At 44.0% G+C, this 17409-nt stretch overlaps 1 protein-coding gene across 1 annotated transcript in view; it reads left to right on the top strand.

The window, feature by feature from the left end:
• The window catches only part of LOC124625761 (clathrin heavy chain), a 161156-nt gene that overhangs the window by 85891 nt on the left and 57856 nt on the right, over positions 1–17409 (top strand). Inside the window, exon 2 of the mRNA XM_047149203.1 lies at positions 12282–12507. Within this exon, the coding sequence (XP_047005159.1) occupies positions 12282–12507 (226 nt within the window). The remainder of the gene's footprint in view (positions 1–12281; positions 12508–17409) is intronic.

The following is a 17409-nucleotide window of genomic DNA, read 5'->3' as shown; positions in this document are numbered from 1 at the left end:
TGGAGTAATAGGAATGAGATTGTGGCCCCTACCTAGGCAGTCGCTTCTCTAGGTACAAACACAGCGGCAGGGCCTAGTACTGTTAAAAATTACCTTCTGCCATGTTGTGCAATGGCTTGCGGAGTACGTATGTAAATTTAAATAGTTTCATGTTTTTCGGTAAAATCAAACCGAAATCCAGTGTTGCCGAGCGAGGTGGTGCAGTGGTTAACACACTGGACTCTCATTCGGGAAGACGACGGTTCAAACCCGCGTCCGGCCATCCTCGTGTAGGTTTGCCGTGATTTCCCTAAGTTGCTTCAGGCAAATGCCGGGATGGTTCCTTCGAAAGGGTACGGCCGACAGCCTTTCCATCCTTCCCTAATCCTAGGAGACTGATGACTTCGTTGTTTGGTCCGTTCCCCCATACCAACCAACCAAATCCAGTGTTAAAGTGTGTAATAGCTATCGGTAAGCTCCGACGCAGCATGCCTACCAGGATGCATGGGACGAGGCAGGGGAGAGTTAAAAGGATGTATGGGAAAGGACTGATGTTTTTGTGCCTAACAGCTCTCGGGGGAATCTAAGACTGCTGTCACGTAACTTGGTTTCGACCTAGAGCTTCCAAATGGAATTGCCTGCAGCTCGTGGTCTCGCGATCGCATTCTGGCTTCCCGAACACGGGGTCCCGGGTTGATTCCCAGCGGGATCAGGGGTTTTACACCTGCCTGGAGATGACTGGGTGTTTGTGTCGTCCTCATCATTTCATCATTCATGAAAGTGGCGAGATTGGACTGAGCAAAGGTTGGGAATTTGTACTGGCGCTGATAACCGCGCAGTTGAACTGAACAGAAAGTACTAGCAGCAAAGGATTGTGGCCATGGCTTTCGCCGATCTAAACCCCTTCATTCTTTGTCTAAAGGGAAAACAGTGCGTAAATAACTGAATAGCGTTTGAAGACATGGAAAATATTCGTAATAAAATTGTTAGAATTTATGCGTCAGAGTTGCAAAAATATGTATTGCCATAAGTCTCGGGCAAAAGTGCATATGAAGGAAAGTTTTTTCAGCTCTAATGTAAAAGACAATATCAATTCAGTAAATACAGAAATTTGCATTAGTTCGTTATTATCTAATTATTACATGCTCATTTGTTGTATGTGCTCGTGGCAGACAAAAATTAGTGTGTAATTGGAGAGTAGTCTGTACTCGGACCCGGTTCTTCGTGCATCACCCTGTACCTTTAGAAAGGCATGTCTCGCGAGGTGGGCCCTCAAACGCCGATAAAAAGTGGACACAGACGCTACATTGAAAATGAGGTAATTTCACGGATGCAGGGTATCTGAAAACTGTTTTTTACTCTTTGCTGTGCAAAAAGTGGAGGAAATCTTTCAAAACCCGTAGCCCGCATGATGTTGTAAATGACTGTAGTACATAGATATCTCACTTTGGAAAGGAAATTAAATTCGTAGATACTCAACTAATGTGAAATCTCGGTGGAAGTAAAACGCTAAAAAGAATCAAATGGTACGAACTATAGTTCTCATGCTGTGAAAATACTGAAGTCGAATTTTCATGTTGCGTATGAATGCAACAACTAGATTGGTAAGAGGATAAGAGAATAGTAAAATTATTGTACAGAATTGTAAATGACGGTAATTTCCTCTGACGAAATGAAACTATATCCAGCTGGGAGGTTTGTAGTACTAATTTGGAAATGGGAAAGCGTAGAGGAATGTTAAGTGTAGAAGAGATCTTCAATTTTCTGATTTCTGGTATAGGTGTCCAGGTATTCATTTTGTTATTGCAGGCAATTGAATATGGTAAGACTAAGAATGAGCTTCGTTTACTCAGTCTCTTCATTGAAGGTTCGTACACTCATTTTCACATTTAGACGTGGTCAGTTTCTTCCAGAAATGACAGCCAGTCATAAAACGTGTCAAGAGGCTTCTGCAGAAATAAAGGCGAAATAAAATTCTGGAGAAAAGCATTTATTCCTGTTAGTCTGGCTTCGATACTGTCTTCACACCAAACATTCTCTCATCGTGAATTGAAGGTTTTACACTCCATATGCCCTCTGTTAACATCATTTTAACTTAAAATGAACAAACAGGTTGTATGGAAATAAAAATGGTGTAGCCGAACAGTTTGTCAGTTAGATGATGTCCACTTAGCTAAATTTCAAAAATTGAAAAATCTAAATTATGCTCCAGAAGAGGAAAATTTATTCTTGCAGTAAGTGGTATACTGTGAAAAATCAAACATCTAGTAAATCAATGGATTAGTCTCATAAAAGTGTATTCGTAAAGCTAAATTTGTTCAATTTAGAAATGTGTGTAAATTAGTCGTGGGCTATCAGCCCGCCCAAGGTTCCAGTCAGTAAAAGTACTGTGCTGGTCTTTCGGCCTGAGCTGCAAGAGCTCAAAAGCTTAGTGTCAGTACTGCCCTTTTAAGGTTGTGTACGGCGTAAAATGCCGCCGATGTTGAGGTATGCTCGCACCATAGTGCGGGGTCAGGCTGACGTACTAGCCTCTTGTTCGCGGGGGCGGGCGTCCCGCTGACGCTGCTATCGATTGTGACCTCGTTCCAGGCCTGCCAACCGGCCGCTGCTCTGGGCTAGCCGGTTCTGCCACTCGTGAGCACCGCAGTCCCACGCGCGCACCGTAAATGTCCCACATGCAATTTCTGTTGCCTATCTCTGTTCAAACGTAGACAGGACTGTCTAACGGTAAATTAACGAATAACTTCTTGGACATTCAGACTAAACATCCAATGGAACACTGACCGCCGTGTCAAATTCTGTTACGTTGTTGTTCACTTCGTATCGCTAATAGTATGACCATCAGATGTTCAACGTATAAATAGAAAATCGGAAATAGAGGAAACAGCCCATTGTGTGCTCGGGTTAAATTCATAATTTAGTAACTATTGTCACTTCAAACAGAATATCTGATTCACAAAAAGTTGAAACGGGTCGTCCTACCCTGTGAACGGAGTATGAAAAACGAAGCAGTTATGAACCTTCCTGATCAGCGTTGTCGCCATGACGAATTAAGTAGATTTAAACTTAATGTTCCTGGTTTTTGTTTTATTTTGTCCGGAAATTAAATCCTTATGAAGTACAGGAGAAACTTGCTGTGCAGGACTTGCAAAAAGTTGCGGAATTTGTCTTCGGTCAGGACGGTGGGAAAAGCGATCAGTGCCGTAATGGAGTGCGTAAAAGTAGATTGGTCTCTCCCTTCGGTTGCTCAGCTTTCACTTGGACTAGTTAGTTCGTTGTTTAAAGTGCTTCACATAAGTCATCTCTATACCACAAAATTCACTATCCTCATCATTGTAGACGACGAAGTGCACTGTCAAGACTCTAGTTTTTACCAGAACGCAGGGGTTTTCATAGTATGCTATCAAGGTGCTACTTTTATCGAAATTAACCGTTCATGCAGTGTTACACATGGCAGTATAAGTCGATGTATAACATAGCGCGTTTCCCGACTTCAGTTTGCGTTCATCTGGCATAAAACCTTATTTCTAAGGATTAAATCTCGTGATTTTAACGGCGAAGCTATCGTATAAAATGTGTGTACTGATTAAGAGAAACCTTGAAGAGGAAAACTTTTGCATCAAAGTGTAACAGCTGCACCGGCGAGATGCCGAGGGGGCGGGGAATGGGGTCAAACATCAGCTCAATGGAGAATGGAGGACGTCTGTGTGAGAAGACAAAGGATCTGGAAAACACGTTGGTACAATTCACCAATAAACTTAGTGGCAGGCACGAAAAGTTGACGCGACATGCTACCCGAATTTGGCTTACTGATAAGTACTGTCCTTTACAACATGCCGTTCGCTCTCACCGGTCGAAAGTGGCGCTGAGTTGACGTCGTTAAACTGGTTCGCTATGTAACGCACATTAAATGCATACTAAACCGAAAGAATTTATGGCACAGTAAAAAGAAAACTTTACAAAACAGTGGCTATTCGTGATCAATTTTAGAGTAATAGTCCACTAGCCCTCGAGCGACACACTACCCATAACCAGCCAAGTCAGGGCGGGTGCTTCTGGATAATCCCGCCGCACCTCGGTGACATGAGTTCTTCGCACGTGGTGAATCACCTGGTTGGAGCGGACTGCTGCCACGCGCCTTGTGACGTCACGGAGGCATCGACTGGCACCTACGAGGCGGGCGCGCTGACGTCAGCGGGCAGGGCGACCATTCGCGCTAAACAAGCTCTATCCAATTACTTTTCTGCGATTTAATGTTCAAACGCGTCAGCTGTTACACTGAATGAGCTAGCGAGTATATGAAAAGGGACTACCGAATTACGAAAGATCACCAGACCATACTCACTGGCGTGATGTCTACCATTTCTCTATCTTCACACGTACCTAAAAGTTCGTTATTGTATTAACAAAATGTATCTTCCAGTAACATTGGTATAGCCAGCAGGGGTCAAGGGATCAGATGCTGCCACCTCCCAAAAAAAAATAACTTAGTAAACCGAACACGTCCTGCACCAGCACAAGACATTACAATTCCACTTAAGTTTGAGTAGTTACTGAGAAGTAAAACTGCACCCAAAGCCATTTGTCATGAAACTTCAGAACTGTTTTGCGATTTACTATGAAATAAATTGCTCTGACGCTAGCCACCACTCTTACCATCAGATCCAAGGTATGGCAGTGCCAGACTGTTACTAAATTTGACAGAGCTGTCTTGTATGGACACATTAGGTTGGGCAATTGAACCACAGCCTCACAGTAAATAGGGATCATAAGAACTTTTTGCACATAATTGCAGTACAAAATAATTAAAATAGGCACGCTGATTTTCTTCTGCCTTTTCCAAAGAGCGTCTTAAATGTCTTCACTCAACAATCTAATAACAGGTGACAGGAAACTTACACTCCATATAATTTGACGTTAGTGGTAATCATGTTAAACAACAAAGTTATTGACAGATTTACTTCACATGTATACAGGAGTCTCTGAATAACACTTACTGACAGAGGATGATGTATGTACTTTTTAACCATAATGTGCAGGCTTTTGTTAAGATGATGATAAAGAAAATGCTGTGCTGTGAAAACATGAGGTTTTACTTTTTCTCGCTGACATTATTAACTTATGACATTTTAAGCCTTGCATATATCCTCAACCAAAAACTGTAAACACAAATTTCATTCTCAGTTGGTATTCACAGAAAACAGGAAAGTGGTATTTATGGCTTATCAGCTTAACACTGGCATACTACTAGGAAAACAAGGCTCAAGGTCAAAGAAAGTGAGCATGAAGTTAAAGAGTTAAGCAATATAAAGTGTTCATGCCTCATGGTTAGCCAGTCACTCATAAAATATACAAACTGGAAGACAGTAATTTCTCAGGATCAGACTTCAGCTAGTGCTATGCCATTAGAAAGAAAAATCAGTATGGAGCTGGAAAATATGCTCCCCTGCCAGTCAACATTCTATCTTCCAGAATGTTTATGGAAAGATAAATTTACAGCTCTTAGCTGTAACTGTGCACATAATAGAATAATATTAAAGAGAAAATAGTAATACATAAAACTTCATACCGATCAGCACAAATTCTGAAAAACTAAAAGATTTAAATGCATGTGAAACATTCATAGTGAAGAATTTGAGGTGCTGTGGTTTTTATCTGATAATTTCTGTTGCCTAAGTAAAGTGCTGCCCACTATTACACGGCCCTAAAATTTCAGCTAAATGTTTCTGTAGTTCTGCTGAACACTGTCAGTGATTTCAGTGTTGTGCATCGTGAGATTCCACTGTTAACAGCACCCAGTAGGACCCCCCAGGGGATCCACAACTCTTTTGTGGATATGTGCGTAGCGAGCATGGGACCCCGAGCTACTGTGGCCTTCCTTCCTTTCTGGGCTGCATACCTTCCCTTTCCGCATCCTTCCCCATCCCCCATCTTCGCGCCCCCCCCCCCCCCCCCCTTCACCTCTGGCTCTTTCCTTACCATTCTCCCGCTCTGGGAGTATGGTTTGTGCCTACGTCCGGAGACGGACGCTTGTAAATGTACCGCATTCTTCGCCTTCCTTGCTTGTATGTCTTAATCCTTCCTTTGCCCTTCGCTTTTTCTTACCTCTTCTCTCTCTTTACCCTTTTCTCCGCTGTGGCATTTGAGACCCCTCTTCTTTCCTTTCCCTTTCTCTTTCTTCCTCCCTGTGCGTGTCTGAAGGCCGACCCACGCACTTCCATGCGTAGCCAGTGACGGGATAACGCGTAATTCCCTGCCCCGGATAGACAGGTAGGACACGTAGGAGGGGTGATTACCAGAGCTGATACCTTCCGAAAGTGCCGATTGGTCCCTCCGTCCGTTTGTCGGGATGTGTGACCTGAGGTGTGAACAATCACCTACGGTGGGAGTGCCCTCGGAGAGGGCCCCCACAAGGGAGGAGCGCGCCATCAGAGACGCCGGTAATCATGGGGGATTCTTCCGCAATGGTTTCCTCACCTTCCACTATGTCTGCTCACAAACGTAAGTTCACTGAGTCTCGGCCACAGTCAGTTCTTCCATCATTGCCACAGTTCCTTGTTGTTTCTCGGTCTGACGAAGGTCACGACTTCTCCACGGTCAACCCTTTCATTATTCAGAAAGGTGTCAACGCAATTGCAGGTCCTGTAAAGTCTTGTTCCAGATTACGGAATGGCACCCTGTTGTTAGAAACAGTCAGTGCCGTCCAGGCACAAAAATTGCTGCGTACCTCACTACTACACTCCTTCCCTGTCCGGGTGGAACCGCACCGTACTTTAAATTCCTCATGTGGAGTCGTTCATACACGCTCCCTCGATGGATTGTCTGACGAAGAAATTCAGCACTACCTGTCTGACCAGGGCATAACGGCTGTTCATAGGGTTATGAAAAGGGTTGACACGAACATCATTCCAACCCGCACTGTCTTCTTGACATTTGACAAAGTTCAACTCCCATCGAAAATCAAAGCAGGCTATGAGATAATTTCCGTTCGCCCTTACGTCCCAAACCCTACGCGTTGCTATCGGTGTCAGCGGTTCAATCACACCAGCCAGTCCTGTTCCAATCCAGCCAAATGTGTTACGTATGGCAAGGATGCCCATGAGGGTGCTTGTCCACCTCCATCCCCTCGCTGCATCAACTGTATGGGTGACCACGCGGCTTCCTCTCGAGATCGTCCCGTTTTTGAGGACGAAAAGCTCATCTAGGAAATTAGAGTAAAGGAAAAGGTGCCGACCTTTGCTGCTCCAAAATTATTCGCCAGTCGACAGCCCACCGTGCCTCAGAAAGGAAAATACAGCACTGTCCTTGCTTCTCCTCGGCCAACAAAGGAGGCGGCCATGCAGACTTGCGACCTCACCTTTAGTGCCACGGTCGTCAGATGGGCCAGCGCAAAGATCACCCGTTCAACCTCACCACTTTCGCCTGTCCACTCTCTGGCTCACCCTTCGTCGAGTTCTGCTAAATCTCGATCCTACAAGTCACACCAAGACTTCGAAAAAAGAGCATACTCGTGAAGAGTTTTTACGTACCGCAACTTCCCAACCATCGGTTCCTCCTTCCTCTAAACATCATACTTCCAAGAAGGCTACAAAGAAACCCAGTTCCTCTCCTTCTCCGCCAAGGCGTGTCCCATCTACAGCACCACCTGGCGGAAATCGCCCTCGGCCATCTTCTGTGTCGCCGAGGCGCACTGCTTGTGGCCGATCGCTGGTGGCAGGAGCTGCTCCTGACCAACCTATGGATCAGGATCTTCTGCCTTCGGCTAAATGCTATTCCATGCTGTCGGTCGCAAGCCCAGAGCAGTCGTTGAGTTGACAGCGACCTTGGTCACACTCCTCCATCTTCTGTTCACCCTATGTCCATTATCTACTGGAATATCCGCGGTATTCGAGCCAATCGGGATGAATTGTCGATCCTCTTACGATCCTACTCACCGGTCATCTTCTGTCTTCAGGAAACAAAGCTGCGTCCCCATGACCGCTTCGTTCTCCCTCATTTTCAGTCCGTCCGATATGATCTCCCCTCTGTTGAAGGCACTCCCGCACATGGAGGACTCGCAATTCTTCTCCATGAAACTCTCCATGATCACCCAATCCATTTAAACACTTCCTTCCAAGCTGTCGCCGTCCGTCTTTCTCTTTCCGGATACACATTCTCTCTTTGTACTGTATACATTCTATCGTCCACACCAATGGCACGAGCTGATCTCCTTCATCTTCTTGGTCAGCTTCCACCCCCATATTTGCTGGTTGGGGACTTCAATGCCCACCACCCGCTTTGGGGGATCTCCACATCCTTGTCCACGTGGCTCACTATTGCTAGACATCTTCCACCAAGCAGATCTAGTTTGCCTCAACACTGGGGTCCCTACATTTTTGTCTCCCTCCACGACAAATTTCTCATTTGGACCTTGCGGTCGGTACTGTTCCGCTAGCTCGGCACTTCAAATGGTTCGCCCTTGATGATACACACTCGAGAGACCACTTTCCATGTGTCCTTAGACTGCAGCCTCAACTGCCCTACATGCGCCCACGACACTCGAAGTTTGGCCAAGCTGATTGGACACTTTCTTCGTCTCTAGCGACATTCGATGACCGTCACTTTCCCAGCGTCGATGATGAGGTCACACATATTACCGGCGTTATTCTTGCGGCTGCTGAACATTCAATACCACGCACCTCCGAATTGCCCCGGCGCCCCCCAGTTCCTTGGTGGAACGAGGATGCCGTGATGCAATAAGTCAGTGGCGACGTGCTCTCCGCGTTTTCTGCCACCATCCTACTTTGGCCAACTGTATCCCCTATAAGCAGTTCCGAGTGCGATGCCGTGGTGTCATCCGCGATAGCAAGAAGGCAAGCTGGAAATTCTTTATTAGCTCATTTAACACCTTAACTCCCTTCTCGGAAGTTTGGAGTCGGCTTCGACGGTTCTCAGGCGCGCTTAGTTTCTCCCCGGTCTCTGGGCTCACTGTTGCGCATGACACATTAGTGGACCCCGTCGCAATTTCTAACTCGTTGGGTCAGCGCTTTGCTGAGATTTCGAGCTCTTCAAATTACCCGCCAGCGTTTCTCCCGAAGAAACGTGCAGCGGAAGTGCGACCTCTTGCTTTCTCCTCTCAAAATTGCGATGGCTACAATACTGTTTCCTTGTTGCGGGAACTCCAACATGCAATCTCTTCTTCCCACTCCTCCGCCCCAGGACCGGATGGTATCCACGTCCAAATGTTGCTGCATTTATTAACCCATAGTCTGCGTTACCTCCTTCGCCTTTATAATCGAATTTGGACTGACAGTACTTTTCCCAGACGATGGCGGGAAGCTATCGTCATTCCTGTTCCGAAACCTGGAAAGGACAAACATCTCCCCTCTAGCTATCGCCCAATTACTCTCATGAGTAGTGTCGGTAAGGTTTTGGAGCGTATGGTGAATTACCGTTTAGCGTGGTGGCTTGAATCCCGCAGTCTTTTAACACTTGCCCAATGCGGATTCTGAAAGCATCGTTCTGCAGTTGACCATCTTGTTGCTCTCTCCACTTATATCATGAACAATTTTCTCCGGAAACGCCAAACAGTAGCAATATTTTTTGATCTGGAGAGAGCATACGATACCTGTTGGAGGACAGGCATCCTCCGCACACTGTTCTCTTGGGGCGTTCGAGGTCGGCTGCCCCTTTTTCTTCGCGAATTTATGGCAGAGCGCACATTTAGGGTGCGGGTGAACACTACTCTCTCCCGTACTTACTCCCAAGAAAATGGGGTACCCCAGGGCTCCGTGCTGAGTGTTGTACTGTTTGCCATTGCCATCAATCCAATTATGGATTGTCTCCTTCCTGATGTCTCGGGCTCCCTCTTTGTGGACGATTTTGCGATCTACTACAGCTCTCAACGGACCAGCCGTCTTGAACGTCTTCAAGGATGTCTCGATTGCCTCCACTCTTGGAGCATCAAAACTGGCTTCCGTTTTTCTCCCAGTAAGACCGTTTGTGTTAATTTTTGGCAACGTAAGGAGTTTCTTCCGCCCTCCTTACATCTAGGTCCAGTCAACCTTCCGTTTTCAAATGTCGCTAAATTCTTGGGTCTTATGTTTGACAGAAAACTGTGCTGGTCGTCCCACGTTTCCTATCTCTCGGCTCGCTGTCTGCGATCCCTTAACACCCTCCGTGTTCTGAATGGTACCTCCTGGGGAGTGTACAGAGTTGTGCTTCTCCGCCTCTATCGCGCCTTAGTGCGCTCGAAATTGGACTATGGAAGCATAGTCTACTCCTCTGCTCGGCCGTCTATTCTTCGGCGACTCGTCTCTATACACCACTGTGGATTACGTTTAGTGTCTGGAGCTTTTTACACCAGCCCTTTGGAAAGCCTTTATGCTGAGACTGCTGAACCTCCGCTGTCCAAACGGCGAGCAGTCCTTCTGAGTCGTTATGCTAGCCAGCTGTCTTCCATGCCTGCTAATCCAGCCCATGACATTTTTTTCGACGCCTCCTTTGATGTAGGGTATGCAGGCCGCCCCTCCTCCCTACTACCACCGGGAGTCCGCTTCAGTCAACTGCTCCATTCTCTTTCCTTCCGCTTTCCTAAAGCCTTCTTGAGAACTTGGGGTACAGCACCGCCTTGGCTCCGTCCCCGGATCTGCCTGCTCCATGACCTTTGTCGATTTCCCAAGGATGGTATCCCTTCACTTGTTTGTCGGGCATTTTCTGCTCTATGTGCACAAATGACGGACGCCACATTTATTTACACTGACGGCTCGAAAACATCATTAGGTGTAGGGAGTGCCTATATTGTTGGTGACGCCCCAAATCACTTTCGGCTTCCCGACCAGTGTTCGGTTTATACTGCGGAGCTTTACGCTGTTCTCCAGGCTGTCCACTACATCCGCCGCCATCAGCGGATGCAGTACGTTATCTGCTCAGATTCTCTCAGCTCTCTCCTCAGTCTCCAAGCTCTTTATCCTGTGCACCCTCTGGTCCACCGGATTCAGGACTGTCTGCGCTTGCTGCACTTGGGGGGCGTCTCGGTGGCGTTCCTCTGGCTCCCGGGACACGTTGGTATCTGTGGAAATGAGGCGGCCGATATTGCAGCAAAGGCTGCAGTCTCTCTTCCTCAGCCAGCTATTCAATCGATTCCCTTCGCCGATCTACGGAGCGTTTTATGTCGACGTGTTGCTTATTTATGGCACACGCATTGGTCGACACTTACCCATAATAAATTGCGGGACATGAAAGCTCTTCCTTGTGCTTGGACCTCTTCCTCCCAAACGCGTCGTCGGGAGGAGGTAATTTTAACTAGACTCCGGATAGGGCACTGTCTTTTTAGCCATAGACATCTTTTAAGCGGCGATTCTCCCCCACTCTGTCCCCACTGCTCTCAGCTGTGGACGGTAAGACACCTTTTAATTGAGTGCCCCTATTTTAATCCGTTACGCTCCCGCCTACAGCTATCGCCTGATATATCGTCGATTTTAGCAGATGACATGCGCTCAGCCGACCGCGTTCTCAAGTTTATTAGCGCCAGTGAAATGACGTCAGTCATTTGAAGCTTTTTTTGGGGACAACCAACTCCTTTCTGTAGTGGATTTTTAAGCCTTCCTTCTGCTTTGTTTCTCCAATTTTATGACTTTCGTTCCCATTGCTGCTGGTTTTCAATTTCGGTTTTTTACTGTTTCCTAAGTCACGGTCCGGGCGCTAATGACCATAGAAGTTTTGCGCCCAAAAACCAAAAAAACAAAAAGAAGCACCCAGTAGGACTCCATTCTTTATACACACACTAAATACCACACCTAAATTTAAAGTGTCTGATTTCATTGAATGTATTCAGTTCATCGTGAAATGTCACACCTGTGAAACTTGTCATATGGATGTGTAATGTAAGATGCAAGCAAGTGGTTCATTCACTGTACTTCTGTTCTCTTAACATTTAATTTCCCTTGAAATCAATTGTAGAAATGTGCATGTAGGAAGATGAATTGGATTGAATAACCTTGAGTAAAATTTTGCTTGGTACTTATAAAATGTAGGAAATTTTCTGTCAGTTGTAACAGAAGATACAAAATTACTTCAAACACTTTATATTCTTAATGGCTTTAATATGAATGTGGTTACAGGACAATGTTAAATGTTCATTAGTGGTGAAATATGATTCATAGTGTAAAAATTTAAATACATTTATTCAAACAGTAATGTTAATTCTGTTAAGTGTAAATTCACTTCAGGGATACTAACAATTAATGGAAAGCACTTAAAAAGAAGATATTTAAAGTATCATGCTTAATTTCATGTAATGTAATATTAAATTTCTTTTGCAGCTCACCAGTGTGGGCATCAACCAAGCAAGCGTGAGCTTCAACACGCTCACGATGGAATCGGACAAATTCATATGTGTGAGGGAGAAGGTTGGTGACACAGCACAGGTAGTTATAATAGACATGGCAGATCCATCGAACCCTATTAGACGACCCATATCTGCTGACTCAGCTATAATGAATCCAGCAAGCAAAGTTATAGCTCTTAAAGGAAAAGCTGGTGTTGAAGGTAAGATTCTTTTATTTAGACTATTGTATATTCAGAACAGTTGTATAGAATAATTGATATCTTAGTGCATGAAAAATCATTGCTTGATCCTTATCTGTACTACAAAAACTTAATCCTCCTGGTTAAGCTGATTACTAACTGCCATTGTTAATCGTTCTGTTATGCTTCATAACATTTGAGTATGAGCTTGAAATTATTGGATAAAACCTTAAATAAGGGACTGCACTGAATTTAGTCATTGGTAAAATTTTCAAAGTTTGGAAGCGGGATAAGTAATGACTTAGTCCCCTCCAATATTTCCGCATTTAATTATTTGAAGGACTGTTTCATGTCAGAATAAGTTTGTTTACTTCACAGAATTTTTGTTTCAATAGACCACACTTTCTATTCTCACAAAATAAGGTGTGTTAAGTCGTGGAAATATTAAGTTTTTTAATGATCACAGTTAAGAGACTTCAGCTGACTCACCTTACTAATTGACTATACTTTGTATTTTGAGAAAGTATTTGCACATGTATACCAAAGTCGCAAACCAGATCATGCTTAACACTACAAAATAAAACACATCAGAGATAGTAGGAAGTGTGAAATAATGTTGCAGCAAATTGTAAGTGCTAAATACACAAGTCAGGTACCTGTTTAGTGGTAGCCTCTTCACCATGCAGGAATCGTGTTGTTCGTACCTGAGCTGGAAACTCCCCATGCATACCAAAGTGTATGTGCCTGTAATGAGTAGGGCATGGTGCCACTGGGCAATGGTTCACTGGCCAGGTAACCTTTGATGTGGTGCCTGTTGGTAGAGCCCGCATTTGAGATGAGTGGTACTGTGGCGGAAGATTTGCACATGGAGTGAATGAAACTTTCTTCGACTGGTGGCAACAAGACCCCAAGCAGTGTTTCCAGATGGGAAAGATTATTATAATGCAGAGATACACGACCCCACAGTTTCGTTCCCTGTCTTTGCTGTGGGATGAGAGAGCAGCCATATCCCTGGTAGCAAAATACTTCCCCCAGTACTTGATATGTGCTTGGACTAATTGGAATACTTTCTGTGCAACAAAACAATTTTTTTGTTGAATAAATGGAAGGCAAATTTGGCAAAGTAAAGACCCAGGGTAAAACATGAAATGGTTCATTCTTAGTTAGGTTCATTCTTCATTAACATGTTCACTGCAGCTGATGCTTAAGTGTTTCGGCGATAAACATGCCAGTGTGGGTTACGCTTATAAGCAGTGCGTTCGCTAGCTGAGTACTCAGCTTAGTTAGTTTGGCTGTGCACTCGTGTCAGTACAAGCAACCAACAAATGATCACAAAACATTTTCCTGTCTGCAGTTGTTTTTTCGTCTTTTGTCATCTGTGTTGTGCATTGTTAGCAATGGCGACGAATCAAGACACCAGTGCATTCTAACCTGAAAAAAGAGTAGGAAGAGTGAACAATATACTGACCATGAGTTACTGAATGTGTTGGAAGATGGTGATGTTGAGTTCAGAGGGGATGAACTAGAGGAGCTAGAATTTGGAGAATGCAGAAACATACCATAGTGATGACAGTGTGGAAGCAGAACTGTCGAATATGTTGCGCAATAGTTTGGAATTGGATGATATGGACGCTGACGACGAATGGGTAATCGGACAATAAAGAACCTGCACTCGCAGAAGTAAGCAAACCAGGTGTGACTTGTCATGAAGAACCATATGGATTGCAGTATCATCTGTTTACAAAAGCAGAATGTTTCCAGATAAATCCTGCTGGCAATATGCCAATGGGTTTGTTCAGGCTACTGGTTACAGATGACGTAATGCAGCTCATAGTTGGTGAAACAAACGGTAATGTACATAATGTATTTGTGAGCAAAAATTTGAGAGGGCTCTAAGATTATTAATTGAAAACGTAGGAGAAATACTAGTCTTCCTGGGTATTTCATTACATATGGGTAATGTCAAATATGCCCGATTAAAAGACTACTGGAACAGACCCACTATTCGAAAATGGAGAAATAAAAGATGATACATTATACAAGGTCTGCCCTACACTGAATTATTTTCATGGCAGAATGTAGGGATCTATCTTTAGATCAATCAGTGATTATTTGGAGGGGACAATTGTCATTTAGACAATATATAAAGAACAAAAGGAATAAATATAGCATTAAATTGTACATGCAAAGAATCCAGACAGTTTCGTAAATAAATGCGCTGTGTACACAGGGATGTGTGTTGATATGGGGGGAAAGGGCATGCTGAAAAGATAGTATTATATTTGTTGGAAGAGAAGCTACATGTTGGCCATAAAGTTTACATGAACAATTTTTAAATTTAAATTTTAAAACAGCTTTGCTTTAGCTAAAACCATGTTGAATGCAAAACACATCGCACCAGGACACTAAGGGTAAATACGAGACATACCCCTAAAGACGTGGTATGCCCAAAACGGGGGGAAAGGACACACTACTGCACGATAGTTGGACGGTGCAATGATAGGAAAATTGGAAGGATAGACGAGTAAGCTTATATTTCCCCAAAATATCCTAATACAATGGAATGTGTGCTGAATGCACACTAGAAAGTACTCTCAAAACCACTGCTAATTATCAAATATAATAGTTGTATGTCTGGGACCGATAGTCAGGACCAGATGTTGTAATATTATTTGTGTGTTCAAGACTATCTGCTGACGAAAGAAACTATTCTTCCATGTAGTTGACATACTAATGTTAAATTCACATTACCTGGATAATAAATACCCAGGGCATGAAATGTTCTAAGATTATACAACACAAATAATACGAGTACTTCCACTAATGGGAGCTACAAAAGGTGTTTGTAACAAATAATGTAAAGACATACACATTGTGCAAAAGTGGGATGCAACTGAAGGTAAGAAGCAGGTTATGAGGAAGTGATGCAGAATGTGTGCTGAATGGGGAAAGCGTACAGATACACCATACGTTTGCATTGCGTGTCCAGACAAACCTGGATTCTATTTGTACTGCTGCACAATTACACATGTGGAATGTAATAGGATGTCATATCTTCAGAGGAAGATCTCTTAGTGTTTGATTTGTGAAGTTTGTTTGTTTAATTTCATAGCCAAGTAAAATGTTGTTACATTGATTGCTCAGAATAAGAGCTTTCTGTGCCATATGTGGACTTATTTGTGGTTTGCTATAAAAACATCCCCCTCTGCACCTTGCCAACTTATTTGTTATGAGATTGGGTTTCCATAGCACCACATTGCAGGTGAATCCTGTTTCTTTTTATCCGTTTGATAAGTCTTCTGGTGTTTTCAGACGCTCAAATCTTTCTCAGGGGGGCGGATTTATTGCTTCTTTGAATTGAATTTTCTTTCCTGTTTGCAATAAAATCGATAAAGCAGAGGCATTGTTAGAATCGTTTGCAATAAATGCATATGATGTGTGTCACAGCTTGCAGAATTTATCACAAAATAGGCATGCAGCTAAAGTGTGCTTGCATTTCTACATCTGGTACCACCTCTTGTGCAGATGTTATATGCGCTGTCAATATTACATACGTGCACAACATGGACTTGTAGGTTTCGCAGGATTATGATTTGAGCTTTCAGCTCTCAGCTCACATGCTCGTAAGTGTTTACCCAGAGCAGGGCTGGCCAAACACTGCACAGTGTGCAGACGTGCGGAAGTGCTGCACATATGCGACAGCAAGTGACAGCGACATCTGTTGTTAGACATGTCTTAAATGAATGGCGGTGGCTCCACTTCCCTGTTTATGTGGTACAAGCAAGAACGCAGTCTAGTTTACCCCTGGTGACCGTGACTGTAACCGTAACAGAGAAGTACTGAGAAATGGCAGGTACTGTAAAAAAGCAAAGGACGGGAGATCTATGTTCTCAGTCGTTTAAAAATGAATGGAACTGCAATTCCTTTTTGTAGCCGTTGGCAAATACTCAGTGTTTGCTGCGCCGCCGAATAATAGGCAGCCAGTGTAAGTTTTCAATTGAAAGACACTACAATACATATCACAAAGACGAGTGTAGTGTACTCAACAGTGAAGAATGGAAAGCAAAATTAATGTCCTTCAGAAAATGGATTAGACACATCTCGATTTTACTGTACCTCAAAGTAACTGATACTTCTTGAACTCTTAGACATAAATGTAACACAGGAAACTATTTTACTGTACAGTGCACTGTTTTCAATTTTCCAGAATGACAACCACACTAAATCTTCACTGCGAGCAAGTTTTAAAATCGCGTTAAGAATTGCACAATCTGGGAAACCTGTTTCTGAAGGGGAGTTTGTGAAAGGGTGCCTGATTGATGCTGCAGAACTTGTCTCCCACGAACGTTAGCAGGTTTCAAGAAATCTGTCTATCCAAACAGTGGAGAGACTTAGAAGTGCTATGGCCGGTGATGTGCACAGGCAGCTAATAAATAAGGCTAAAGACTTTGTTGCTGTATCTGTTGCGCTTGATGAAGCAACAGATCTTACAGATAGCTCAGGTTGTGATACACATACGAGGTGTCGATAATGCACTTCGTGTAACAGAGGACGTTTTGGACTTACTACCTTTGAAAGGGACTACTACAGGTGCAGACTTAATCCAAGCTGTCGAGCAAGCAATGGATGGTGTCAGTATGGACTGGAATCGGTTAGTTTTGGTAACAGATGGAGCACCATCAATGCAGGGCCATCAGAGGACTTGTAGCACGGATGTGCAAAAAGCTAGGGCGCACGGATGAGACGTTGTATGGAATTCACTGCATTTTGCATCGTTGTGCGCACTGTAAACTACCTGAAGACACATGGGCTTACGAATCGCCAGTTTCGGCAGTTCTTGGAGGAATTAGGAGCGGAGTACGGCGACATACCTTACTTTACCAAAGTACACTGGCTCTGTCGAGGTAAAATGATAATATTTTT

Source organism: Schistocerca americana, chromosome 8 (genome assembly GCF_021461395.2).
Source record: "Schistocerca americana isolate TAMUIC-IGC-003095 chromosome 8, iqSchAmer2.1, whole genome shotgun sequence".
NCBI lineage: Eukaryota > Metazoa > Arthropoda > Insecta > Orthoptera > Acrididae > Schistocerca > Schistocerca americana.
Note: the sequence above shows the minus strand (reverse complement) of the source record. Positions and strands in the feature narration are given on the sequence as shown.